The sequence below is a fragment of the Trifolium pratense genome, linkage group LG4, assembly GCF_020283565.1.
Source record: "Trifolium pratense cultivar HEN17-A07 linkage group LG4, ARS_RC_1.1, whole genome shotgun sequence".
NCBI classification, from domain to species: Eukaryota; Viridiplantae; Streptophyta; class Magnoliopsida; order Fabales; family Fabaceae; genus Trifolium; species Trifolium pratense.
This window is the reverse complement of record NC_060062.1, coordinates 28,614,304-28,642,253: the sequence shown is the minus strand read 5'-3', so window position 1 is coordinate 28,642,253 and position 27,950 is coordinate 28,614,304. Positions and strand designations below refer to the sequence as shown.

General features: G+C 31.3%; 4 protein-coding genes and 1 long non-coding RNA gene across 11 annotated transcripts; 1 reads left to right on the top strand and 4 right to left on the bottom strand.

The window, feature by feature from the left end:
- Window positions 1–49: 49 nt before the first annotated feature.
- LOC123923712 lies at window positions 50–26,582 on the top strand. Of its 7 annotated transcripts, none has more exons than XR_006814480.1 (9): window positions 82–294; window positions 818–991; window positions 1,088–1,329; window positions 1,419–1,625; window positions 1,715–1,807; window positions 1,890–1,991; window positions 2,653–3,055; window positions 25,864–25,935; window positions 26,032–26,154. XR_006814480.1 is itself a non-coding variant. In XM_045976430.1 (9 exons), exons 2-9 carry the CDS (start codon window positions 832–834, stop codon window positions 26,220–26,222), a joined length of 1,455 nt encoding a protein of 484 aa, XP_045832386.1. In that variant the 5' UTR covers window positions 82–294; window positions 818–831; the 3' UTR covers window positions 26,223–26,582. The 7 variants fall into 7 exon arrangements, 6 of the variants coding, with proteins under 6 accessions (XP_045832385.1, XP_045832389.1, XP_045832390.1 ...); XM_045976430.1 differs by lacking the exon at window positions 25,864–25,935 and adding an exon at window positions 25,942–25,984 and having other exon boundaries at window positions 26,018–26,582; XM_045976429.1 differs by lacking the exon at window positions 25,864–25,935 and having other exon boundaries at window positions 50–294; window positions 25,942–26,582.
- Window positions 3,295–4,804, bottom strand: LOC123923715. The gene is made up of 3 exons (XM_045976438.1): window positions 4,722–4,804; window positions 3,857–4,085; window positions 3,295–3,740 (listed from the first exon to the last, which is right to left on the bottom strand). The coding sequence occupies exons 1-3, from the start codon at window positions 4,772–4,774 to the stop codon at window positions 3,492–3,494; spliced, it is 531 nt and encodes a 176-aa protein (XP_045832394.1). The 5' UTR covers window positions 4,775–4,804; the 3' UTR covers window positions 3,295–3,491.
- On the bottom strand, window positions 5,648–6,610 carry LOC123923714. Its single transcript, XM_045976437.1, has 3 exons — window positions 6,496–6,610; window positions 6,077–6,427; window positions 5,648–5,994 (listed from the first exon to the last, which is right to left on the bottom strand). Exons 1-3 carry the CDS (start codon window positions 6,568–6,570, stop codon window positions 5,746–5,748), a joined length of 675 nt encoding a protein of 224 aa, XP_045832393.1. The 5' UTR covers window positions 6,571–6,610; the 3' UTR covers window positions 5,648–5,745.
- LOC123923716 lies at window positions 11,213–11,641 on the bottom strand. Its single transcript, XR_006814481.1, has 3 exons — window positions 11,606–11,641; window positions 11,430–11,522; window positions 11,213–11,347 (listed from the first exon to the last, which is right to left on the bottom strand). It is a non-coding gene; the product is annotated as an uncharacterized LOC123923716 (long non-coding RNA).
- LOC123923713 lies at window positions 20,602–21,568 on the bottom strand. Its single transcript, XM_045976436.1, has 3 exons — window positions 21,458–21,568; window positions 21,007–21,360; window positions 20,602–20,921 (listed from the first exon to the last, which is right to left on the bottom strand). Exons 1-3 carry the CDS (start codon window positions 21,542–21,544, stop codon window positions 20,670–20,672), a joined length of 693 nt encoding a protein of 230 aa, XP_045832392.1. The 5' UTR covers window positions 21,545–21,568; the 3' UTR covers window positions 20,602–20,669.
- Window positions 26,583–27,950: the final 1,368 nt, after the last annotated feature.

Below are 27,950 nucleotides of genomic sequence, written 5' to 3'. Positions count from 1 at the left end.
TATATAATTTTCTATATTTAGTTAGTTTAATTTTATTATAACATTTTCTAATACATATCGAAGCTCGTTTTCTACTAATTATCGTACTTTAGCCACAGTCACCATTGCAACTGTGCCTAACATAAGAGAAAGCCCGAAATTTACCACGTCTTGTCGACCGTGGCAAAATTTCCGGGAATTCCAATTTCTAGTGTTTCTCCACTCCCTCCAATTTTCCCCCCATTTTCTCTTTTCTACCAACAACCCTTGCGAGAGAATTCCTCGAAAAAACAAAGTCGCTGTAAACAATTTCAGGTAATCGATTTTACTTTTGGTGTGTTTCAGATTTCAGTAATGTAATCCTTCGTGTTTCATGTGTTTGTGTGTGATTTACCCTATTTAGTAGTATCTTTGTAGTGATAGAGATCATAGGATAATGTTATGGCGCTTCAATATCTTGAGTTATGAACTTTGTAATTTAGTCATAGTTTTTCTTTTACTTTTAAATAATTTGATATTCAATAACATTACATTTTTTTGTTTATATTTAATGAGCAGTTAATCTCAAGGTCTGTTTGGATTGACTTCTTTTTGAGCTTATGCAAGTAAATAAGCTTTTATGTATTATTCATCAGCTTGCCAATGTAGTTTATGAAAAAACAGCTTATGAAGATACAATTTTCTTTAGCGACAACTTATGAATTAACATAAAAATTTATTTATTCGTATAAGCTATTTTTCATAAGCTAAAAGATAAGCCAATCGAAATGGGCACTTAATTTATGAATTGTTTAAGAATATTTTGGATCCATGTCTTAGCTCTTAGCAAATCATGCAGGTATTTGATTTGATATGAAGACAAGGCAGAAGAGTTATGTTCAAAAAACATCGGCAATGTTACAAGGGCAAGAAGATCAAAATGATATGGAGCCTCTCCAGGTTCAGCTCCATCAAAGTATCAACAATCAACTTGACGAACAATTTGAGGAGTCACTACTTATCAAAGTTAAAGGTAAAAATAACATTATTAAATATATTATTTTATTTTATGGTTGGTTGCTACTAGAACAAAACGTATAATAACTTTGCTTTATGTACACAACGATAGATACTTATTCCGGAGAAATTATAATTCAAAAACTGGTAGCAAGTGAAGTTTGGTTTTTGGAAAAGACAAAAAAAGTTCTTGTAGAAATCAATGGTAATGGACAAGGCAATGATAATGGTGCAAACTTACTAGTGAGGTTTCTTGGCGAGCTCGCTAAAAAATCAGAATTTTGTCCGATCTCCATTGAACGATGGGATATGATGTCAGAGGAGAGTATCAAAGCACAGTGGAAAAATATAGAGGTTATTATCTAAATGTACTACCACTTTGATTGTTTTGTTGTACACATTTCTTATTGAATATTGATATATGAATATATATATATTTCAAGGATCGTTTTGAGTTTGATTATGCTGCTGGTATCAAATGGGTAAAGACTACACTAGGGGATCGATGGAAGTACTATAAATACAGGTTAAGGTGTAAACACTTTAAACCTAACAAAAGTAAGGAGGACATACTTGCTAATCCTCCTTCTGGTGTGCCTCCTGTTGATTGGATTGCTTTTGTGAATTACTACAATAATGACGAGATGAAGGTATAAACTATTCATTTTAGAATTTGTTTTACAAAGTGAGTAAAATACACTAGTGTTTAACATTGAAGGGATATATTGAAAATTTATAGAAAGTAAGTGAGCGAAATACAAGAAATCGTAAGAAGCTTAAAGTCATACATGCTGGTGGCAGTAAGAGCAATGCAAGGAGGGGTCGTCAGATGGTAATTTGTTTTAGGCAATTTCTATATTTTTATACTATAGTGAAGTTAAATATTACTAATTTATATTTATTACTGATACTAGGAGCTACAATTAGATCGACCAATATGTCGTGGTGAGGTTTATCTGTCAACTTTGCGAAAGAAGAGTGGAGACTATTTAAATGATGAAGGACAAGCCGTGGCTGTAAGTAAAATGACTGCATTGCTTTTCATTCTTCTATAAGTTTGTTTGCCTCTCTCTCCAGATAAAAGTTTGCTTGCCTCTAACCTCCCCAGAGAAAAGTTTGCTTGCCTCTAACGAGGTGTTGTGAAACTACTAAACGAGCCTTTGTAAGAGGTTCAGTTCTAATTTTGATATTTTTTGCATGTCATTGTTTTTTTAAAAAAATTGTCTTTGGTTTTTTTTTTGACAGAAACAAAAAATATTCTCTTTGGTTTTGTTTCCTAATAAAGTTGTTATTTATTTGAAGTAAAATATACCCAATAACATGTATGTGTAAGTGACATGTGTATGGTTTCTATGAGTATGAAAGACTTGTTATTTGAAGAAAATTGGAAATGAAAAATTAAAATGAATGGAACCGCTATTTGCATTTGACTCTGTTCTATCTATGAACATACAAGGTTCATATATGCCAATTGCCAACTAAGAAATCATCTTGTGCTCGTATAAAGTTTGGAATATAATAATTGAAAATGATATGATTGTAAAACTAGACTCTGCAGGTACTTTATTAACTAGTCGTAAATGTGCATTTTCTCTCTTTCCCCGGACTCAATGTTTAATTTGAATTTTTTTAAATGTGCCATTGTTCATTAACTGTCTTTTGTTTTTTCCCTAATAGGATAAAATATTACAGCACTTGCCTCAAGATCAAGAACGAGTTGCAACTTTAGGTGTTCCATCAAAGATTAATGCTTATCCTGATGATGCAATTGGAAAAGTTCATGGAGCAGAGCATTCAGGTCGAGTGCGTGGTATAGGTGTTGGAGCTAGCTCTACCGAGGTTTTTGAAACGCGTAAGAATTTTGCTAAAATTGTCAATGTTGGTGCTGCTAGCCAGAACAATGCCGAGGACTTGCATAAGTATGTATGTGCTTTGGAAGAAAAGCTAAATGGATATGAAGAGATTAAGGAACAACTTGCACAAACAAAAGAGGAGCTTTTAGAAACACAAATCGAGCTAGCAAATCTCCGTAGTTTTTTGCAACGCAAATTTGGTGACGAGCTAGCTATTTTCATTCAAGGTTTTCCTCTATCTTAGTCATATAGTTTCTAAGAGTTTACACATTTAATTTGAGATTTTGCACTTACGTCGTTTTCTGTATACTTAAGGCCACTAGCAAATATTATGTCCCTCCGTTTTACAGGTTACTGTGCTTTACATACGATGAATATGTTATGCAATTATTGGCTTTTATTAGTGTTAACTAGTAATAGACCCGTGCTATCGCACGGGTCGTAACGTTACGCTATTTTTTTTTTTCAGTTCGACTTTTCATAAGTTGACATATATAAAGTAACATTAATATAACTGAATTACAAATAAAACTTGTGAAATGAAACATCAAACTAACTGAATTACAATACTTGTCAATGTCTATTACAATTTAAAGGAAAACTTGAAACAAAAAATTAAACATTTTGTAGGCTTACATATGGATCTCACATAGATGTGTCCAATTAAGTTGTAACCTTAAAAACTTTACCAACATTTGGATAAACATGTTTGAACTCAATTCGAAGCCTATCACCAAATTGTATTCCATTGTCAAAACAAAAGTTTTTCCATCCTCCCACAATCTGCACATTTTCAGAAGCATCGGTTGGATACTTTAAATGTACCTTTGAACTGTTTGTTCCTGGTACTTCAAGTATGAGGCTTTGCAAATTGAAATCACGAACAAATTTTGATAATTCATTTGGCAAAGTCTATAAAACAAAATATGAAAAAGTAAACCAATAAAAATAAGAGATAATAAAGATCATGAACATTTTAAAAAACTAACTTCAGATGTGAAAAATGAATAGAAAAGGGAATATCTTACAATTTTTGTTTGGCTGCAATGGTTCAAATGGTCAATACTGAATTCAAAGGTATGTACATCCGGAATTGGATGATCTGCAAAGCCTAATGGAAAAAAACTTACTGCATAAGTGTTAGGTGCATCTTCAACTCCAGAATTTTCCAATCGTTCATAATAATCTTCACCATATTTTTCAAGGAATTCAGCGTAATCCGAGTCAATTTCTTCATAATTATCACGGTGAAATTGACTAAAAGAAACAAAACAAATGAAATTAAACCTACTCTGTCATAGGGGATTATTTATGATTGCACAATAATTATAAATTTAATGTTACTGAATTATAAAGTATATGTTTCTTTTTCTAATGTGTTAATCGGAAACAAAACAATTATGTTGGTAAGTATCAATCTAATAACAATATAATGACAGATAAACCTATTGTTGTTATTAAATAATTTTATAATAGAAAGCATGAAATTATAAAATTTTTTTATCAAAACATTTTATATATTCAATGAAAGCATCTGATTTTACAATACAATTCAATCACTGTTTCTTATTAATCAAACCCATTTATTTCAATGAAAGGATAATAATCTGGATCTATTGAATCATGATATTAAATAGAAAAAAAATTTAAAATTAACGTTGTTGTATAAAGTATCAACATATAATAGCAAGAACATATCATATAAAAATATGATTAAGATGAAATTATATCAATGTAAATAAGAAGGATATATCTAATGAATAAACCTAATATTGAAATAAACAGAGTATATAATGAATCAGTATATGTTTGTAGTCCTAAATCTTACATAAAATTTTAAACCCTAAATAATTTTGCTAAATTGAAAGCGGATAAAACATATTTCTGTCAAACCTTCCTTTATTTGTCGATGGCATGCTGGATCCTTGACCTATGTGTTTCTCCATTGAAGATGAATTCCCCTGGTTCTGGATAGCGACTTTGTTGGTCTTGTTATGGAAAGGAAAAAAGCAATAGATCAGATCTATGAGATTTTTGTGGTATTTGGATAAGAATGTTTTAAAATACTTAAGAGAAATATTGTTAAAGTTTGTTGGGCTGATGGGCCATAATTTGAGCCACCGAGTTTTGGCCCAAAATACTATTTATAACAATTTTTCCAATTATAATTTTAAATTGTAAATTGGTTAAAAATAAAGTTTAAATTGTAAATTATTTTATTTGAGGTTAATATTTTATTTGAGGTTAATATTTTTAATTTTTATAAAAGCAAGTAAAAAATGTATTTATTATGTTTAATATATTTCAAAATAATAGAAATTGTTAGTTTAGTTATTTTGAATTGTTATTGTCGAATTCCAATTGTGGAATATTGTTCTAGGGGTTAGAAAGCTTAACTTCATTATAAGACATATAGATCAATTTTTTTGAATTGATGCTAGTGTGGTCCATTAAACCTTTTAAAGATTGATTTTGATCCGAAGAATTATCCAACTTATGGAATTTATGGAATTTATGGAATTTTGTAAATTTTGTAATATTTGTTCATTATAAGACATACATTTGCATATTTTATTATTCTTGTAGAAAAATGTAAGGTCGATCTTTATTCATTATTGATAATGGTTTATAACTTTTGACCACCATTATTTAACCTTGTATTTTTTCCAGCATATTAAAATGAACATCATGTTTGTTGTATTAATCAAATTAAACCTCATTGTTTTTTAATTGAAATGACTATAAAGAAAATAATTCATAAGGGATAAATGCAATAGAAGTTAAAACTGTAACACAACACGTACATTAAGAAATAATACATGCTACAACATTTGATCTAAATTATTGAATGAAAAACAATACATCATTTGCACGATACTTGTAGTACTTATAGTTAAAAAAAAAAAGCCTTGATCGATCATATCAATGTTACAATAAGAACATTATTATACTGCATTTTTTGCTCACATGTGAATTTCAGCTTATTCCCTTCGACGATGTTATTGAGTTGACAAAATGTTGCCCAACCTTCTCCAAGTTTGGTAGTGATTTGATCTTCAGTTGCAGTTGTTAATGTGCAAGTAACGACATTGTTTAAAGGTCCACAAAGCTTAACTTCAGAATAATTTGTTTGTAATAGAAATAATCCAACTTTCCTTGGAAGAACCTATTTAACCATACAACTTAATATTAATATAAAATAAGTAAATTTTTTAAATAATGAACTTGAAAATAAATAACAATCTAACCAGGTAATTTGAGTTGATTGTGGTTTGGTTCATTACGATTTTAAAAGAACGATTGTCATTTCCATAAGTGCTTGAGCTGTGGAAGGTTGGAAAAAATGTTGGGAGAATTTGTGCAGTAGAAGGGATCAAGCGGAATGAATTATTGCCATGATAGAAAAAAGTAATCTCGATGTTTCCTATCCATTCATAATGATTTCTTATTGTTGGCCAACCATTAGTTAGCAGTGGTTTTGTCGCTGACATATTGAATTCAACATCATGTTGATTGCCACTGCCATCAATCAAATGCCATACACTTCCAAGTTCATGAAAAAATTGTGCCACAAAATAAGGATCCAATTCTCCTACATTCTAAAAATATGATTTATCATTAGTGTTATATAATAAATAAAAAAATTAATTTAAAAACATCATTTTACCTCATTTTGAACATGAACTGTAGTAAAATGACCTTGAATTTGACCTTCTATTCTATGTGAAAATGGTACAGCCATATTTGCTTAATGAAGTTTTGAAAAAAATATTTCTTGCAATGAAGATAGATATTGAGGTGTTGTATATATATAGGTATGAGTGTAATAATGAAATTAAATTATTGTTGCATTTGATTTATTTTGTCTTTATGCATTTGTCAAAAGCATGTGAAGAATAATTTTGAGATATGATTTTGAAGATGTAGCATACCAATGACATGTGAATATGTCCTTTTGGTTGGTCTCTCAATAAATTATTTTTATTGATATCACTTTATTGATTTTAGAATCTTATGATGTTACTTGACAATGAAATAGTTTGTCATGTGATAATCATCATATAATATTTAGACAACATGCACATGTAGTATATTTAATATATAGTCAAGTTATTGGGGAACCTAAATTATGGTTTGAAAAAATTATATATTTCAGTTATTGGGAAACAATAGTTACTGAAATTAAGTACCATCATGACATGAATTATAACAATAATATATAGTATTATCAATAAGACTCTCATTCATATCGTACAAACAGTTTAGCATTCATCATTCATCATTGATAGATACATAGCATGGTTACTATAAATACTTTAGTGCAACCATTGTAGTAACTCTAAAAAGAAAAACTAAACTTAAAAGCATATACTAAAGTTCAAAGCTACACACAACATACATTGATTAAACACTACAACATAACATAGATTACAACACAGCATACCATTGATTAGGGTTTAAAGCAACAAAGTTAAAAAGGATTAATTCTAATTAAAGACTTAACTTGAACCTTACTCATGCTAACATTAATCTGGATTCATTTGTGATTCTTGTTCTTTCGATCTCTTTTTGCATTGCGACGAACTATTTGAACTTCAATGATATGATCGACTAAAGGATCCATTTGGAATCTTAATTCATCTCCTTCCATCAGTTCATTTGCCCTCACCCATTGATACCAACCTTTAGTCAAATACTTTTCCTTGATAGCCTTCTTTCTTCGTGCCTTTTGAACCGTGCACTTGATTCCACTTAGTTTGTGAGGAGTTTCAATGTAAACAAACTTCTTTTCCTTAATAACAAATTCTGCAGTATCTGGTGGGAAATGCTTAAAACAAAAAACATTACATCAAATTAGACAACAATGAGATATCAACAAACATTTAAATGCAATTTATAATATCATGCTGATAACTTACCAAAACTTGTTGCTTTTTTTTGTCAGCATAAGCCTTGCTGACCTTAAGCTTCCAACTCAAAATACGATCATTATCAAAATAATTGCTTAGAAAATTTTCAAGATCAGAATCATTGGCCGAGTCATGTTCGCTATTGTCTTCAGAAATTTCACTGTTATCTGCAACATCTTGATCAGTTGATAAAATAACCAAATCTTCATCTTTGATAACAGTCATACTGAAACGATTGTCATCAATTTGGTATTCAAGAATTACTTCCGTTGGTTTAGCAAAACCAAATTCTCTTGCCAAGACTCTCCCTGATTGAATGTGACAATCTCCATCATCCAGGCATAGTAAAACCTGACACCTTTTTCCATTTGCATGTTCTACCCAGCCAAATGGTTGTTTTTGTAGGTTAAACATCCAATGGGTTTTGAATTGTGTACATATTTGAATGTTGTCCTAAATTTCAAGTTGATATAAGGAACAAACTGTATTAGTGTGTTGTATAACTAATACCTAAAATACAATGTGTAATTTGATATGAACATTTTAATGAGTTAATACCTTCGTTGGATAAATCACAGTTTGAAAAGTTTTTGTCCTCTTCCTTTCGACCTCAAGTCTTGTCATTCTTTAAACATATACATTATTAGATATTCAAGTCAGTCCATATTCAAAGTACATAGTAGAGTTAATCTGAAAATTTGTTTATTCAGATTCCAGTCTATAGGTTTGATAAATTGTTTTGTTGTTGTTTTCGTTTGCAGGATTCATTTAAATCAAACATGGAAGACGATGATAATTGTGTTTCAGATATTTGTGTTTGTGAAATAGAATCCAAACCCTAACATTGAAAATTGGTGAAATTTGAAATTGATTCCACGATAAAAGAAACATAAACGATGCAAAATAGAGAGATGAATATTAAAATCTAACCTTTTTGAGGAAGAAGCCATAATTGAAGGATGTGGATCGACAGGATTTAGATTGCAGATTTTGTTCTTTTTGTTTGTATGTATGTTGTTATGGTGGTAGTTGAAAAGGAATGATACTTTAGTCTTTGATAGAACACTAAAGGTGTGGTCCTGGGAACAATTTCGCACAGTGTCATAGGATTTGGGCCAATAAATTAATGTTGACAAATTTGTAGGCCCATTTGTATCTTTTATCTTTTTAAAGCAATGATATGTGGTCCTGCATGATTATTTAATTTGTTTTTCATTTATTTAATTAAATTGAAAATAATTAAATAATGAAGGATTAGAAATTTAGAATAATACAATATTTATTTACTAAAAATATTGATGGTATTTATAATATTGGTTAAAAAAATGACTATCTAACACAGTGACGGAGCCAGGAATTTTGTATAGAGAGGTCATCATAATCGTATAGTATAAATTTGTAGCATTTAATATATTTTACATTTTATTTTTTAAGCATAAATATACATCATAAATATAAAATATTGAATGATATTCTAATTTTTCAATCTCAATAAAAATACCTCTTTATAAGACAAATACGAATATCATGTTTATCCAACACATATATATCTTACAATATTGTGTAAAATGTATATCCATTTACATTCCTAGAAGTCACTTGTGTGTAGTGGGGTGGAGATGAAGTTTTACACTCATAGCAACTTTAGTATTTGGATGATAAATGGATGTGGGCTTAAGTGGTAAAAGTGTCAACACATATATAGTATAAAAAAATTCTCAAAAACTTAGTGCAGGCTTGTGCCCCCATTGTCATGCATGTGCCTCCGTCCCTGATCTAACATGACATATTATAACAGTCCTAAAAATATTTCAGACAACTTTTCATCAACTAAACACAAAATTTAACGAAAATTTCATGAAACATCATTTTAGGTACAATATATAGATTGTACCAACACCTGAGGACTTTGATTTTTTATTTAAAGTTGGAAAGGTAACATGGAGACATATTGTAACTTCCATGTTCATTGAAAATCATGGTTGTGTCACTTTTTAAAGAAGTTTGGATCTATTTCTCCGTATGGCTATAATCCAAAAGTCAAAAAAAGTTGTTTTTTTAGCTAACAATGAAGACAATATTTTTTGAAAAATTATGAATTCAAAACATTTTAACCTCATAGGGTACATGTAAAAGTAATGAAAGATCCAATAGGTTGATTTTGTAGAAGATGGTTAGTTGAATTCATTTTGTGATCTTCTAATTGAGCAAATGTATCTCAACTATTGTTTTTCATGTTTGTCATATATATTTTATATATTGATTTTTTATTTAAATTTGGAAAGGGAACATGGCGACAAATTTTGAAGTGAGATAATATTCAGTAATAATAAGATTTTATAATCTACTTTTGTACTATATTTACAATGAGAAGACAACATGAAAGAGTAAGTAAAGTTTATTGTCTTTTACTAATAATGTTGGGCTTATGTAACAAATTGAAAGTGAATACAATGTGGCAAATTTTTTTTGACATTATGCAATTTATTTGTTAAATAAATGAACTACATCATATGTTTAGTAAAAAAGTTTAGAATATAATAGATATGTAATAATGTATTCAGAAAAATTTATTCATATCTTACTTACTTGGATAAGATGGTATTGAAATAAGTCAGAGCAATATAGCATATCATTGTTTTAAACATAGAACAACATAGGAAACAAACATTTAATTGTCATTACAGACAATGCTGCTGAACATATTTATAGGTTGTCTTAAACACAATAGGATAGTAAAAAATCCACATATCTATTACATAATTATCATATAGAGCTAAACATCACCAATAATAGTCAACTTGGAAAAACCAGAATATGAGAAAGTCACCATCCTCATTTGCCCTTGATCAGTTGAATCATCAATTTTGCTGGAGGTTCTTGAAGCTTGAACATCAGTTTGTCACCTGCCTCAATATTGGTCTTCTTGATGATTTTAGACCATTCTTTGGAAATGTATCTTTCAAATTGGTATCTCTTGGCAGTCATGACATTGCAAGGAATACTCAGCAGAGTTACTCCATTCATTTGAACTTCAATCAAAATCTTGGCAAATTTCGGCTTCAATACAATTTTTGATATTTCATTTGGGATGTGCTGTGAATTATAAGGTTTAGAGACTTATACTGAAATTACTATTTGCACAATAAAGTCATAATGTAACTTGAGTTAAGTATAATAATAGTAAAGATAAATATAAGTACCAGAACTTTAGCTCCATATTTTCTAGCTGCTGCTTCAGTCACTAATTTAGTCCATTCATATCCAAATTCAGTCTTTTTAATTCTAATCCTACTAACCATAGCTTTGGTAGAAGCCCTGACAAACTTCTGGTGTTTCATTCTTTTTGATGACAACTTTGGTTGGGAGTTTGTTAACTTCTGTTAATATTGTCAACAATTAGGATTTGGATTGGAACAAAATCATTCTAATTAAAAGGAATGCAGCAATTGTAAAATGAATGTTTACCTCAATTTGAATTTTGTTGTTGGCAACAATCAATCTTTTTGATCTCCTTAAAGAAACTTGATCAGAAGTTTCATGAATGACATTATCTCCATTAAGTGGCTTCCTTTTTAAAGAGAGCCTGCCTTCTTTGTTACTCAAGTTCTGTTTAGAATAATCAATGTTAAATTTATAATATATGAAATATGAATATAACATATTTAACGAAATATATGATTTAGGTTACCATTCTTGGAGGAATTTCAGATGCATGATCCCTGTCATGAGTAGCCCTCATATTTGTGTTATTATCCACTGGCAGTTGTTCAATCTGCACATTCTGTAAAGAAGAATGAAATTAAGAACAATCTATTACAAACACTTCTGTTTGTATTGTTAAAATACATTGCCATATATAGTTACCTGGGCTGGAGGGTTTGCAGAATCATGATTGGGTTGCTGAACATTAGTGTCATTGATGTTAATCTGTGGAACAATGTCAATCTGCACATTTTGTAAAGAAGAATGAAATTAAGAACAATCTATTACAAACACTTATGCGTGTATTGTTAAAATACATTGAATTGTATAGTTACCTGGGCTGGAGTCTTTGCAGGATCATGATTGGGTTGCTGAACAGTAGTGTCATTGATGTTAATTTGTGGAACAATCTTATGAGGTAAAATTCTCATCCAAAACTTATTTTCTGCAGCGACATAACTCAAGGTAACTCTGGTTGGTCTGACAAAGCCAAAATACTTTGAAACAACTGATGAATCAGTAAGGACCAACCCAGAGTCAGTTTGTTTATAGAAGACCTCAACATTTCTGAAGTTAGGACCTCTAATCCAGGCAAAGTTGTGTTTATCAAAAGTAGTTTTCCATTCATTAACAAAATCATCAGGAATTGAAATGGTTTCCTAAATAAAATGAACAAAATTTGAATTAATATCTATATCAGAAAAGTAATTAAATGTAATAAAATCCCAATTCAAATACAAATGCTTATACCAAGTTAGGGTCAATTTGAGTGTGAAATTTGTGCCTGTATTTTTCAATATCTGCAGCAGTTGGAACTCTAAAAAAAGGAAAAAGTTGAAACTTATGAAACACATAGTATAATAAAATATGATCCACATGAATTGATAAAGTAAATTGATACATGATAGTTAATATAAATTTCAAGATATGATACATAGAGTAAATAAAATTTAGTATCGTGAATGGAAAATTACCTTTTTCCAGAAGATCTATTGTTTGGTAAAATTCGCATCCAAAATTGATTTTCTGCTGGGACATAACTGAAGCTTACTCTGGTTGGTTTGACAATACCAAAAGTTCTAGAAACATTTAATGTATTTGTCAGAACCATCCCAGTGTTAGTTTTTTGATATAAGACCACAGCCTTCTTATAGTTAGGTCCTCGAATCCAACCAAAATTGTGTTTGTCAAAAGTGGTTTTACATTTGATATAAAAATCATCAGGCATGGAAATAGTTCCCTAAATATAATGAACAAATGCTAAATCAATATATATAAATATCAGAAATTTAATTTAATTGTTATTAGATTACAAAAAAAAAAGACATAAAACTATACCAATTTAGGATCAACCACAGATACAAATTTGTTCTTGTATTTCTCAATATCCTCAGGTGTTGGCATTCTGAAAACAATCGAATAAAAGTTTATCAGATGTCATTGATAGTAGTATAAATTCTCAAAAACCTAAAGAAGTAATTTTGGCATTTCTTAAACTTTATATTGATTTCATTATTACAGGGTATAAAAATTTCCAAAACAATCTATTAATTCTTCATGATTGTGACACAGATAGTTACTAACTACGAATCTTATAAATCAAAAATATACATTCATAACTATTATTCATTGTAATTGAGAAATTAGATAAAGTAGGAACGATCGTTTTCAGAATTACCTTATGCGAAATGATCCCATTGATTTTGAAGATCTGGAAGTTGATTTTGAAGTTGAGTTTGACTTGAATCTTGGTTGTACGTTTTCCATTGTTGGCAAAGAAGTTGCTAATGGTTGAAATGTCTTTGGATAGTAAAGTTTCACTTTTTGGAGATTTAGAAGTTTCTTATTCCTTAATCATGGATAACACAAAATGTTTGTGGTCCTTATTTTGTTGGGACCACCGCACAATTTTTTTTGTTAACAATAATTGATATAATTAGTGTTGGGCCATTGATATCAGTTGGACCTACTTATAAGCCCATCTAAAACTATATAAATGGTAGAATAATTTATAAAAAGTAACTTCCCTTTCATATGTTTTTTGAACCGTATGATAAATTAATAGTGATATTTTTTCTTATGTTTATCTAGATGTTTAAGATATTAGTCTGTTCCATGCAGTAAAAGTAAAAATATAGTCTAAAAATAAACCATTTATAAATTATAAATTATATCATCAAAACATAGATCGTAACTTTGGAATTGAAATATGATTAGAGGCATTAGTGTAACAAAACATAGATCGTAATGCATGAAAATATAGATTAAAATACAAATACAAACCATGATGTTCAAAAAAATAACTACATGGAATTGATATATTCAATAAGTAATTGAATTAAGTTCAACATGAAGACATTGAATGTTGTGTTTGAACCTGAAAAATAAAAATACATGATTACAAAATATGAAGCAACATTGAACAATCAATATAGGAAAGTAATATACCTGTTTTCCAAAAGGGCATAGTTAGCTAAGTTCAAATATTATTGAACACTTCCTTGAAGACAACATTATTTGTAGTTTCTTTAGGATGTTTCTTTTCATCGTGAATCAAAATCTTAATACCTTTTTTGCTTTTAACTCTTGAAACAGCTACATATATTTGACCATGTGAAAAAACATCTCTCGGCAAATAAACACCGACATTATCCAAAGACTGTCCTTGTGACTTGTTAATGGTCATGGCATATGATACCATCAATGGAAATTGCCTTCTGGTTAATTTGAAAGGCCATGGAGATTGTGATGGAGACATATCCAATCTTGGAATGTATACCTTATTTCCATGATGCTTGCCACCAATGATTTTTGCCTCGATGACATGGTCAGCTAATCTGGTCACAATCATTCTTGTACCATTGCATAAACCTTGAGTCTGATCAATATTCCTCATTAACATTATTGGTGATCCAACCTTGAGCTTAATACTATGACTTGGAAGACCAGAAGTCCGAAGAGAGCTCAGAAACTCATGAGTAAACAGTTGTGTAATACGCTGATCATGAATTTCTGATCTGTCGATATCATTTGCACTCAAGTATTCCTTGTCTTCACCTGATCATGATTGATTCAAAATATAAAAGTATAATTGAGTCATTATTTGTTCATTACTTTTAATAAAATTTGGAAATGTTGGCATTTACCTGGCATAATGTTGAGCATGTAATCATTGATTGAATCAACTACTTCAATTGTAGATGCTAAGATTGCTCTATTGAGTAAATATTCATAATCCTTGTAATTCTGCAGGAAATTTGGATAAGTACTATCAACAATTCCTTTGATGGGATCATCAAAGTTTGTAATCAAGAGATCATCTGGAATTTCAATTTGTGCAATTCCATCATTAGGCTCAGAAATTCTTCCTTCTCCAACAGCTAAGAGCCAATTTGAAAAAGATTCAATTTCATCATTTTCCTCATTATTCGGGCCTTGTCGCAGTCTCATGTTCTTGGTTAGAGTCAGAACCTTGACATGATCCCAAATATAAGATGCATTGATTGAAGCATGGACAATATCAGATCTGCTTCCTCTTGGAATAACTGGAAGTATTTGTCTAAAATCACCACCAAATACAACAACTTTACCACCAAAAATCTTGTTCTCCTCTCCATTTTTTGTCATAAGATCCTGTAGACAACGGTCTAAAGATTCAAAACAATACCTGTGAGCCATTGGAGCTTCATCCCAAATGATTAACTTTGTTTGTCTTAGCAATTCAGCAAGGTCACTATCATGGTCTATTTTGCAAGTTGAATTGTCTAAAGTTGGAATAGGAATTTTAAATTTGGAATGAGCAGTTTTTCCTCCAGGGAGTAGTAGTGATGCGATTCCACTTGTTGCCACAGTAAGTACAATCTCTTGTTTTGATCTCAATGCACTTGCAAGTGTTCTCCAAATGTATGTTTTCCCGGTTCCACCGTAACCATGTAAAAAGAAAACTCCTCCATCTTGTTTGTTCACAGCAGTCATAATTGTTTTAAAATGACTCCTTTGCTCATCTAAATGATAACAATTAAAGTTAATGTAAATTAATATGTGAATAAGTAGGGAAATTTAATAAAAGTGTATTTGATAGGATTATACTAAACCTGTTAGTGAAGCGGATAATTCAGCGAATTCTTCTTTAAGTGATGCAACATCATAATTTCTCTCATCATATATAAGTCTATTCCCCAATTGTTGTAGCACATAACCTCTAGGATAGGGCATTGAACCAAACTCCCTTAATGATCTCCTGTTGCCTTGCAAATACTTCTCAATCTCCAAGAGACATAAATTTTCTATCTCATCATCAGTCAGTTGCAAGTCTTTACAATGAAAAAGATTTTTAAGTTGTTAGTGTATAATATATAGTGAATGTATTGATGACAAAATTATATTATAAGTATAATAGATACCTTGATTATGTGCAATGATCCTTTGTTGATATAGGATGCCATCTGAAAGCCACTGTATTGTTTTCTTGAATACAAAATATGGTCTATTCATACAACTACACACAAGTAGAATGACAAACAATTTTCTTAAAAAATAACCTGGTCCCCATCCATGAGCTTCTCTGATTGCACTGATGTATTCTTTATCATCACCAAGAAATCCTTTGGCAAAGCAAGCATCTCTAAAGGTATCATATTGTATATCACCAACTTTTCGAATATCTTCGTAACACATTGGTCCTTTGACAACCGTCAACATCATTCGCAAGTAAAACAATTCTCCTGTGGTTGGAGGAACCCAAATCAATCTACCAATTTTGAAACCTTTTTTCCTTGGTGTCCAAGATTTCTTTTTTTTGTTGTATGTAAACTTTGTGACAAACTGACCATATGTCAGTTTTCTTGCAGCTGGATAGTCTTGATTTGCTTGTAACCATGATGTGAACATAGATTCCGTGACACTTGGTTTTTCCAAAATGTTTTCCATACGGTCATAATCAGTGAAATAAATAGTATTCTCTCCGACCAAATGGAAAAACATTCTTTCGACGGCTGGCTTTCTACCATGAATTTTGAATGAAAAAATTCTCCAACATGCTTCACATGGTGATATGTATCTGCAATCAACATACTGTTTGATTTCATCAATTTGTGTCTCCTCATTAGTAACATTGTTTTGTGATCGTACAACTGTAGCTGTGATTCGATCATAACCTTTGTGTATGTACTTGAACAAATACTTTATTGATGAAGATTGGTTACACCATTCCATATTGATATGAGCTTGATATTTGAGCAACAACCTTTTATTATATGGAACAACATATCCATTGTCCAAAGTAATACCATTTTTTTCCACTGTATGACTATTTGAACTTCTCCTGTAAACAGGATATCCATCTTGATCAACTATGGTTTTTTCAATGTATTTTTTTGGAAAGAATTTAGTACATCTTCCATTCACAGTGCATGGTGATTGTTTTCTGGATTGTCCACATGGACCATGGATCATATGTTTTTTGACCAGGTTGTAAAGTTCAATGTCAGTATCAGGGTTTGGTATCTCAGCAGAAATAATAGTGTCAATATCATCAGGTGAAGGATATTTGCTTGATGGATGTAAAAAAATCAATATATGAGCATGTGGCAGTCCTCTTTTTTGAAATTCAATTGTATACATATCTGTATAAGTTCATTACAGGTGACATATATAAGCATGATATGGAATAACATATGAATGAATAAATTGAATATTAAAAGAATAACTTACATGCTAAGACTTTGCCCATAATGTGTCTTTTTGTTAAATCCTTCATAAGCTCATCAAATTTGATTTTAAAAACCTTTGAAACAATATCTGGCCGATCTTGAGGTTTCAAATTGTTTTTTGCCAACTCTCTTGTGATCTCTGGCCAGGTAGGATTACATGTGAAAGTTATAAAAATATCTGGAAATCCAACTGCAGATGAAATGGCCATACCATCAAAGTATAACTGATCCATGTATCTTTTACTTCCAACAAAAGTAGAAGGCAGAACAACTCTTGTTCCTCTTTTCTGGTTTGAACTATTAATAGCATTTGCAGGTCCTTCTTTCAATTTGTGGTACTTTCCAACTCTGAGTTTTGACTGATTTTTTCTCAACCAATTCAACCGTTCAGTTTCCATCATCGTATATCCATCCACCAAGAATTGTTGGAAAAGTCTTCTTGAACATAACAAAGTTTGTGCTTCTTTTTTCCGTGTTTGAATTCTAAAACAAAGCCAATCTTTGATAGTAAGACGATTCCTTTTGGTAATGTCAATTTGGTGTCTATATCTAAATTGAATACCTGACCTGAAGCCATCCTCACCATAAGGAAAAAGTAGTGGATATTGGTAAGCAAGATAAGCTGGATGAAACTCATTTATTCTTTGCAAACTACCACTTCTTTTATGCATGATTATATCTCTTTCTGCGGCAGAGTCAATATCTCCAACTATGAGAGCAGCTACTTCGGAAACAGTTGGTTTATTATAAATCCTACCATCTGTAGTCCTCTCAGAAATTAATTTGAACTTCAGGTCTTGGAAAAAATTATTCTGCAATGTATGTCTAGCCATTCTAAATGATCTTGCATGGACATTGTGTTCATCAAGCATAACCTTTAATTTTCGTACAATATTTTCATCAAGTTCTTTGTTATCTCTGAAATAATAATAATTGAGGTGTATCAACACTACAATAATGGAATACAGCATCATGATGATAACCAATATTGCATAATATACATGTTAATTTCAATACCTGAAATTGTTCATTCTGTTTTGAATTTCGTTTTCAGTATCATAAATATATAGCTGTGCAAATTTAGGAGGTTGACCATGAACTGGCAACATGCTCCCAATTCGATGACAAACCTGTCCTTGAATTCTTAATGTTGGTGGACCTCTACCAATTCTCTTTTTGTCATCCAATTTCATTCCAGGAGATGTAAAAGCAAACATTGAATTATATATCCTTGTGTGTGTTTGGTAATTTTTGCTGTCTGCATTGTGGTAACTAAACAAAAGATGTTGAAGAAGTTCTGGTGGCTGGTCCAACAATGGCAGTTGAGCTTTACCTCCATGACAACATTGTTGGAATTGAGGTGTGAGGGAATGTGTACTTTTGTTTTTCCTTTCTTGATACCACATTAATGCACCACATTGTTGGCATTCCCAAATAGGATCACCTATATCAAAATACCCTGCAAACAAAAAGAAATGCAAGTAAATAGTTTGTAATTTAAATTGTGACATTGTTGATGACAATAAATAAAGGAAGGAGCTAAAATTGAACCTTGTTGATCATCTTCCTCTAAATGTTGTTCATCATCAGATTCTGAATGCTCATCACTGCTAGCCCTGTCTTCTGATCCAGACTCATCAGAAGAAGATTCAATGACATGATTATCAAAAAGTGAGGAATATTGAGATTTAGTGTTGGTTCCAGATTCAGTATTCCCTAAAGTTGTGTAATTTTGATTGAGTGTAGCATTAAACTTGTTGTAGAGATTAACTCCTCTAGTTTGATAATGAGTTTTTTTTGCAGGGGGTTCAATAATGTTGTTCAAATCAGAAGGTTGGGTAGCATTTGAAGTGCGTGTATGTGCTTTATCAGTTTGATTGATTTGAATTCCTGATGAACTTTCTCTGTGGATAGAGTTGGACCTTTGCTGAATTGGTTGTGTATCTTGTTGAGAGATTGGCATATGATTTTCAGCAAAACCATTTCGCCGCATTTGACCAAAAGCAGGATTTGGTTCATTTGAAGCAATTTGCCTAAGAGTAGCATTCCAGTTCCTTATAAAATTGGCTGATGCTGAAGGAAAAAAAATTTGTGTTGGACTTGTTTCATTTGGAACATTCAACATAGAATTTTGGGGAGTAGTTGTAGATGTATTTCCTTGTGTATGCTTATCAGTTGGTTTGCTAAGATTAACATTAGTCTCTCTGGTGTTGGTAATATTAGCAAGTGGAGTTAATGTTTCATTTGAAATTGGTTGTGATATCTTGGAAGAACTGATGAAAGGTTTTGCTTTCTTTGTGGACTGTTTCTTGTTATCTACAACAGCTTTTCTTTTTTGTCTTGCAATAGTTTGAAACTGCTTATGGTTTTGAGAGTTGTTCTTCCTTTGATCCATATGATAACATTAAGTTGCTATAATTTTTCAATGTTTGTTTGGCTATTATACTCTAGTGTTAAGTAAGATGACAAACATTATAAAACCGAGTAATGTTTAAGTGTGATCCTCTTAACCAAAATTTGAAATTTGAAATTGGAAATGGTTTTCAAAATTCAAAATTTGGTGGGAAACATTTAGGTTTTGATTTCAGATGTTACATCACGAATTTTAAATTGCAATCTTAAAATAAAATCAAAAAGTGAAAAGGGAAATAATGCTATGACTATGATGGTATGTCTACATTGCAGCTTGAGTTGAATGAAATTGCAAGGTGAGTTAACTTGTAGGATAGACTAAGTTGGTAAGAGCATTAAATACACATCTCTTTCATTCACCTATATTGATCATACCATTGTGTAAAACGAAGTCAAAGACTATGATGTAGGTTGTCATAAAAAACTGCAAGTTACTCCTTTGTGTACTATGTTTATAATATAAAATTCCAATTACTTTAATGTTATTATGATCAAATTGATGTATTCGATGCAGACTTAGTATCACAATAGCTGGATATGGGTATTAGTGTCTTAGTTGCAGGAACAATATAGGTGATCAGAGTAAAGCTATGATTAATAAAAAATGAAAACCTCTTGATTAAGCATACTAAATGAACGAACTGCTATGAAACAATAAAACTTGAACCATGTAAACTATAAGTTGGTCTGCAAAATCCTTTGGCATATACTAAGTTAGATTGCAAGAAATAGTAGAAGATAGATTGCAAAATCAGGTTGTCATTGAAACCTGTTGTCTTGAGACTGAGATACCAAATTAGATTGCAAGAAACATTAAAATTTTGTAGTTATTATCCATTAGTTCTGACATTGGATGAAAAGTTAACATCAACAATAAATGGATATAGGTGAGACTTGATGTTTCTAGACACAACAACCCAAATTTAATTTAATTAAACTAAATAACTTATAAATTATCATTAAACAAAGACAATAACATAAAATCATAATTAAACATATTATTAATACTTAGCACAAAGGATTCAATTACTGCTTCATGATGCTGGATTACAACAAATCCTTAGAACAGATAAACTCAATAACATACCTAATGAGATGCTGTACTAATGACTTATCCAATCAACATCAACCCTATTACTATTTTCAAGATCAAAGAAAGTGAACTTGACAATATCTCCATGACTGAAATAGTTTTCCCTGCAGAAAATAGGCCAACTATCCACTTCATAGCTTGTGACTTGGTCTTGATCTACTAACTTAATAATTGGAGATAACATAGGCTCAGCTACTGGTCCTTCAAGCAGCAAGGAATTGTGATAAGAAGTAATATATTCACCCAACTCTTGGTTAAGTATCTGAAATGGGAAAAATTGAAAAAAGTTACAAAATAAACCAGTTGATAATTGCAAAGTTATTTAGTCATTTATAATAATACTCAACTAATTGTATTGTAGAGTTAGGATCAGAAGGAATAGCAACATCAAAACTCAATGAATCATTTGGTTTAGCAGATAGAGAGTGAAATGAGGGTAATCCATAGGTTGAGGAATCCCTAGTTGGATTAAGCACCAAGTGAAACATGCTGTCACCATAATACTCTAAACCAAAAAGATGATAATGATTCTGCAAATCCAAATGTTCACGAATCTCTGTCCATCCATTTGTTAGTCTAGGTTGATTGACATCGCCATTCCAAGTAACTAAATACATGTAGTTGCAGCAAAATAATTTCCATTGATGATCTAACTCATGAGAGTATTGTTGTGCGAAGGAGGGATCAATTTCACCATATGGCTGTCCAATATCAGATGCAAGTTACATAAGGATGAAAATTTAAAAATGTAACATAAAAATAGTAGACATATGCATAAAAAATGTTACTTGAACTTACAACACCATTGACATGAACTGTATATGTAATTGATTTTTGAATCCTGGAACCAAGATATAAACTGATATCCTCATAATATGTTGGCATGTTTAAACTTAAGTGAAGTGTATAATAAGTGAAGATCAAATGTTATGAAGGTGTATTTAAAGTAAAAATTGACATGTGATAGTCATAAATAAGTTGTTGTAGTTGGTATACTGCATTTAAATGTTGGAGGTTGGATAAGTCATTAATATGGAGACTACATAAAGGGAGCAATAACTGAAATGTATATATTACAACCAAGTAGGCATAATGTGTTTAAGTTCACGGCCAACACATCAACAAAACATAGGTACCTAAAGCATAATATCATACACAACACATGTAGTGTTGGTATAAGACAAAACATCAACAAATTAATTAAGTAGCTACAACTTTAAAGTTTTGTTCAGCATAATACCTAAACTAAATACTTAAGCTATCCATTATACATTCCATTGATTCACTCCTTTTTTGGAACCTTGAGTCCCTTTTTGCCTGATGCCTTTCCTCCAACTTTCAACATCTTTGTGGATGACTGCTTTTCTCCAATGACATCCTCAAGTTCAGCATTATGGGGAGTAGACATAAGGTCGTTCCCTGACCTCTTTGATGGTGTCTTCATCCCCAATATATCAGGATCAATTTCATCAGAAGCAGACAGAGAAAACTGAAAATATGATATAAAGCAAACTAAATTCAAATAAAAATATGAAATATACATAGTCAAAATATAATAAGCGAAGAGATAAACTTGATTGGACGTACAGTCGGTATAACAATTTCATCACCATCGGCAACATCTGCATCAGTATCAGTAGGCTGCAATGAATCATGTAATTACAATTTTATGTTTCAATTAATGTTGTTTTCAGGATAATAACCAATATTAGAAAAACTTGGTTAAGAAGTTTTCTAACCTCAACCTCATCTTTCTTTTGGACTATAGATTCAGCAGTACTATTGTCCTAAAAAAGAAAAAAAAACAACAATTGAATTCAAAGATTGTAGATGTTTATGATACCAATATTATGAATACTAAAGAAGTAAATTATGAATAACTTTGTTACCTCAATTAATAATGTAGATTTATCATCTTGTATCTGTCCTTGTGGAGCCTAAAAAATGATAACATGGAATGAGACTTAATTGAGTTAATATGAATTCCAAGATGATGGTAAAAAAACTATAAGAAAGAGATATATATTATTAGATGGAAACATAGTAATATCCTTACATCAGCAGGTGAGAACATCGCAGCAATTTCATTGATAAAGTCATCTCCTTGGTTGATTTGAATGACTGATCCAGTTTTCCACTTGGGTTGCCACTTAACTTTGACGCCAATTTTTTTCCCAGTAATTAGATCGATTTCCTCAGGATAATCCAGAGGATCCGTTATTCCATCCTAATATATTGAAAAATTTAAAATATAATCAGGAGAAATGTAGTTGACAAAATCATATAATCAGTATATATGTAGATGACAAAAACAACTACAAAACAATATCATATTGTAAGAGAGTTTAATTTTGACCTGCAACATTTGAGCACGTAGAACAGTTGCACTCTTGCCAATCAATTGCTCACACTCGCGGTCCCAGAAAACAAATGTTGCCTTAACATCTCCATCACCAACCTCAACATCCAGCTTGTACCTGTAATTTAGTAACTAATCATTTGTTGACAATACAATCCTATTCATGTATAATGTTTTAAATTATACCGGGTGTGAATTAATCGACATACATAACGTTTACCTCAGAATTTCTGCTTCAGTTTCATGACCATCTCCACATATAAAAGGAGGAGCATCACCAAAGCATTGTTTAGGGCATTTGAAGCAAGTCATATAGTACCATCCATACTTTGTAGGCTTGATCTTAATTGTCTTGATAATCGTCACACATTTGGTTTCCTGGCCAATTTAGAGTTACACATTGGTCATTAATTAAGTTTAATTTTAACTTTTGATGAAATTATAACATCACTGGTGTTCCGTTCCATGTTTTACCTGTGGTAGTTGCACCATTTTTGTCAGTGTAATCAGTTTTGCATTGTGCATGAATGTTTGTTGCGGTGTGTACTGGGAACTTCCATACGATTGGCTCATCATTTGTGTCGGAGTTTCAGCAAACCGATCAACAGTACCATTTTCAATCCCAGCAAGTAACCTTATAATATAACATATAACATTTGTAGATAGTTAGTTCAAAATTATATTGCAAAGATCAAAAGTAAAAAATAATGAGATAGACCTTTTCTTGAAGTCAATAATCTCTGGAACTTCTTCATTGATGAAAAGCTTTGTTGTGTTCCATGTGTTTGAAATTGTCAATGGCCATTTTCCTAAAAATATTATGTATCTATCAATAATAGTTCGTACTTGATAAATTTTACAAAAGTTCAAACCTATATATTGTACCTTCTTTTTTGATTTTAGCATATTTCATGAAAACGATAATTGGATCACCCTTAGCTTCATTCTGAACATTGAAGAACTTAAGTGCATAGTTTTGCCATAGAGTGCATGCAATTGGAATGTTCCTACCAATAATACAATAGGCAAGTTAGTATACAATCAAGTCTAACATGTCGCAGGATATACAATAAAAAGTGGAAAATATACCCAAGGTCTCGAAGAGTAAGGTTAACTTGAACTTTCCTATTTCCATGAGTAGGTTGTGAATAACCAACTTGATCAACCAGTCCAATAACATCTGAACACACACAACAAAATTTGTAAACTCCAAAAATTGATTGTAATAAATAAATGTAAACGAACATTAAAATATACCATATAATAGATTTTCATGAAAGTCAAGGTTGGCAATCTCAGTGAAAGGTTTAATGTTTGTGACTGCATCACCAATTTTTTGAACATTGACATCTTTAACTATAGTTCCACCATTGAACCTCAGCTTGTAAACATGATTTGAGGTTTTGTAAAGGTCATCATTCTTTGAGACTTGAAAGTTTTGCATAGTGTAAGTGTTGTTGACACTTAAATCAATTAGTTGTTCATTATTCTGAATAACCTCATGAGGAATGAAAACGGATATGTCATCTCCCTGAAATATAAATAAAAGCCTTGTAATAATACTTGTTTGGTACAAAGTTTTATGTGCCTAATGATTCCACACTTTGAAATTCTCTGACAAACACATATATTGTTTCATGTTTTAAAAATCAATTATCAATGATTTATGGAATTTTGTAAACTCAAAGATGAACAATGCTGTTTTGAACACATACTTTTGAACACATGGTCATTGACAGAAAATGTTTGAATACAATAATTATTCAATGAGATATTGAACACATACTTTTGAACACATACTCATATCAATCAAATGTTTGAATAGCCTAATTTTTATTCATTTTCAAACTTGAATACAAACTTATATTTTGGAATGTATAACCATAGAGGTAAAACATTGCAAATACCTTTAATGTAATAATAATGATTTTAAAACCAACAACATCAGTTAAGATTCAGTAATAATTACACATTGTTAAAGGGATAACCTTATGATCAAAAACCAGCAACTCAATGGACTGTTTTCCATCCTTCAAGTTACTCCATTTTTCTTTGACCTTAACTGAAATCTTCCAAAGATCTTTTCCATCGTTGATATCTTTGACACATTCGAACTTTCTTGCCATTTTCCTGGACCAAAACATCAAATAAAACTGACATTAATCCTTGTGTTTAAAAAACCACAAATAAAATTAATTTGTCATAGATCTTCTCTTTGGTAGGTGTTATACAAAGAACATGAAGTTTCAAGAAAGAGGGACAAGTTTTTATAAACCATGAAACAACTTCAACTTATATGATTAAGTTATAAACCATGAAACAACTTAATGAAAAACTTTGCAACCGTTGATCCGAAAGTAACAAATATTGCAAGAAGCATGACTTGAAGAACTTGAAGAAGATGAAGATGTACATGAAAGAAGACGTCTTACCTTTGGTTTCCAGAGAGAAGAGTTTGAGATGATATCGGGTAATGTGAAGGAAATGAACAGCATAGGGAAACTGAAGTTCTTTTGTCAGTTTGAAAAATTTCAAAGGAAAAGTTTATGATGTGACATAAAGTAAAAAATTTGAAACCAATTGGTAGACTTGATATGCAACCATGGCTTGCATAAAAGTTGCATTTTGTCTCACAATATCTTCATTTGGCTTAGTTAGCCAGCCATGTGGCTCGGTTAGCCACCAATCTGGTTCCATTACTTAATTTTTGGACTGCATTTGCCCTTGAAATGGACACTTGGCAATTTATGAAGGAAGGGCAAAATTGATTTTTCCATAGTAATCAATTTTCTTATATTGTAATAGATTATTAAATATTTGCTTACACAGTGCTTCTCCTGTGCAGGTTCTAGTTCTGACAATTAAACCATTATAGGAGCTCACTTCTGTCATTTTAACCAGATTAATTTTTTGATTGGTAAAGGAAGGAATATGTTGTTTGAAAGACGGATTGGCTGCTGGTTCGAGTTGCTTGTCTTCACTAGATTTCTAATGTTCAATGCATGTTTTGTAGAAGGAATGATAGAAACATGGATCAAGAGTTGGGCCTTGGCAGTGGGCCTAAAGCCTAAAGTTTGGAGAGTGTATACAAGGAAAAAGAAGAAGCATGACGTGTCTAATGGAGGGGAGGAACGCAGGTGTGTGCATGAGAAGCATGAGTCAGTGCTATATATGTGGCTAGAAGGAATGAGAAAGAATCATTGAGGAATTCTGTTATTGAGTGGGATCACTTTTAGTGATTTGGGGCACTTAGTGCTTTGGGGCTAGTAGACTCTCTACTAGTTTGTTATTTCCTTTATTCTGTTATCTTCTACCTAGTAATTGAAACTCCATTCATATCAATTGCAAGCTTTTCTTCCATTCTACTTCATTATTACTGTTTCATTCATTTTCATAATTCATAAACCCATCAAGGAATCTTTGTTTTTCTGCATTGTTAGTTTAAATTAGTTAGTTTTTGGCTTGCTGGTATATTGGCCTTAGGTCCGTAACTTTAGTACTACTGGTATGCTCATGCTGTAAATATAATATTGTTTCTGCTGTATTTTATTTGGCTCTGCACTCTATCTTGGTTTTTTGCATAGGTTGTACTGGATTTTCTAACAAATTGAAGTATATCTGGTCAAAATGGATATGTTATAACTGCTTATACAAATGTGGAAAATGTAAAAAGTAGTTGTGTTGTGGCTCTAGGGATGACAATGGGTAGGGTATTATAGTACTCATTCTCATACCCGCAATTTGAAAAAATTCAAGTATGGTGATTTTCGTATGTTGATTTACAACAATCATTTTTGCACTTTAATACTAAGGAATTGCGTATATAAAGGTTTATCTATAGTGTATCACAAGACTTTAAATACAAAAACGATGTTGTAAAGAAAATAGAAATAGAGGTACAATAACCACATTGTTTCAAAGTTTCTAAACAAATGTCTTTTAAGATCAAAGTTTTATATAAAACTAGCTAGGTCAAATGCATAACAAATTTTATTATAGGTCAAAATTCAATTGCACAACAATTGGTATTTTATTATCGAGTTGTGCAGTTCAAGACTAAGTACTTATCATCTGATTCATTCTTCCTTAAAAAAAAGTACAAAATTAAAATAAAGTTTAGGACGGTTTAAACGTGGATTCTTTAAGACTTTAAATTCAAACTCTTTCAATCATTAAGTTTGTTTGTTTTCACGTTGAAATCAAAGCAAATGTACGTCCAAGCCACGCTACAACTTGTAGCTTCAGAAAATTCATGGTAGAAACGCCTTGAGACGTGAAAATTGGAGTTCAAATGCAGAACCAAATGAACCATAAAGTTAAACAAGTTGAACCATCAAACCCCTGCAAAGTCACCTTATTATTAATTGTGAGTGTCCAATAACGTTATATTGTGATGTTTATAATATGAAGTTTTCTCTCCCGACCCCCCTCAATTCTTTTATACCCCCCGAAAATCTCATTTTGCCCCTTGCGGTATAAATTTTTTTTGCCAGAAAACTTCGGTTTTTACGAACCGCAGGCCAAGGACTTCGGTTTATATAAACCACTCGCTGAATTACTTCGGTTTATGTTAACCGAAGTGTTTCTTTATATAAATACTCTGCTGTCACTTCTTATTCTTCACAAAACGAAAATCAAAAAAGCTTACGGGAAGAAGATCGATTTTTCACGCATTTGAGGCTTGAAATCAAGATTGGAGCATCATCTAATGGATTCAACACGCACCAAAGCTCAAAACTCAGGTAAACACCGATTTAAATTCGTTTTTTCTAGCTATCATAGGCTCTGTTTTCGTAGGGGTTCTGACAGTAACCCTTCGGTTAATGGAAACTGAAGTATAGGTTATATGACCTTCGGGTTATACGAACCGAAATATTGGTCCACTGCCTTTGGCTTGACTTGGCTTCATATTGACTTATAAATTGTACTCCT

Coding starts and splice junctions, on each gene's coding strand:
- LOC123923712 (XM_045976429.1), top strand. CDS start 832: ATGAAGACAAGGCAGAAGAGTTATGTTCAAAAAACATCGGCAATGTTA. Junction 992..1,087: donor ACTACTTATCAAAGTTAAAG/GTAAAAATAACA, acceptor ACACAACGATAG/ATACTTATTCCGGAGAAATT. Junction 1,330..1,418: donor CACAGTGGAAAAATATAGAG/GTTATTATCTAA, acceptor ATATATTTCAAG/GATCGTTTTGAGTTTGATTA.
- LOC123923715 (XM_045976438.1), bottom strand. CDS start 4,774: ATGGAGAAACACATAGGTCAAGGATCCAGCATGCCATCGACAAATAAA. Junction 4,086..4,721: donor CCATCGACAAATAAAGGAAG/GTTTGACAGAAA, acceptor TGTTTCTTTTAG/TCAATTTCACCGTGATAATT. Junction 3,741..3,856: donor ATTGCAGCCAAACAAAAATT/GTAAGATATTCC, acceptor TTTGTTTTATAG/ACTTTGCCAAATGAATTATC.
- LOC123923714 (XM_045976437.1), bottom strand. CDS start 6,570: ATGGCTGTACCATTTTCACATAGAATAGAAGGTCAAATTCAAGGTCAT. Junction 6,428..6,495: donor CAGTTCATGTTCAAAATGAG/GTAAAATGATGT, acceptor TCATATTTTTAG/AATGTAGGAGAATTGGATCC. Junction 5,995..6,076: donor CAATCAACTCAAATTACCTG/GTTAGATTGTTA, acceptor ATGGTTAAATAG/GTTCTTCCAAGGAAAGTTGG.
- LOC123923713 (XM_045976436.1), bottom strand. CDS start 21,544: ATGCCAACATATTATGAGGATATCAGTTTATATCTTGGTTCCAGGATT. Junction 21,361..21,457: donor CAGTTCATGTCAATGGTGTT/GTAAGTTCAAGT, acceptor GATATTGGACAG/CCATATGGTGAAATTGATCC. Junction 20,922..21,006: donor CTAACTCTACAATACAATTA/GTTGAGTATTAT, acceptor TTCCCATTTCAG/ATACTTAACCAAGAGTTGGG.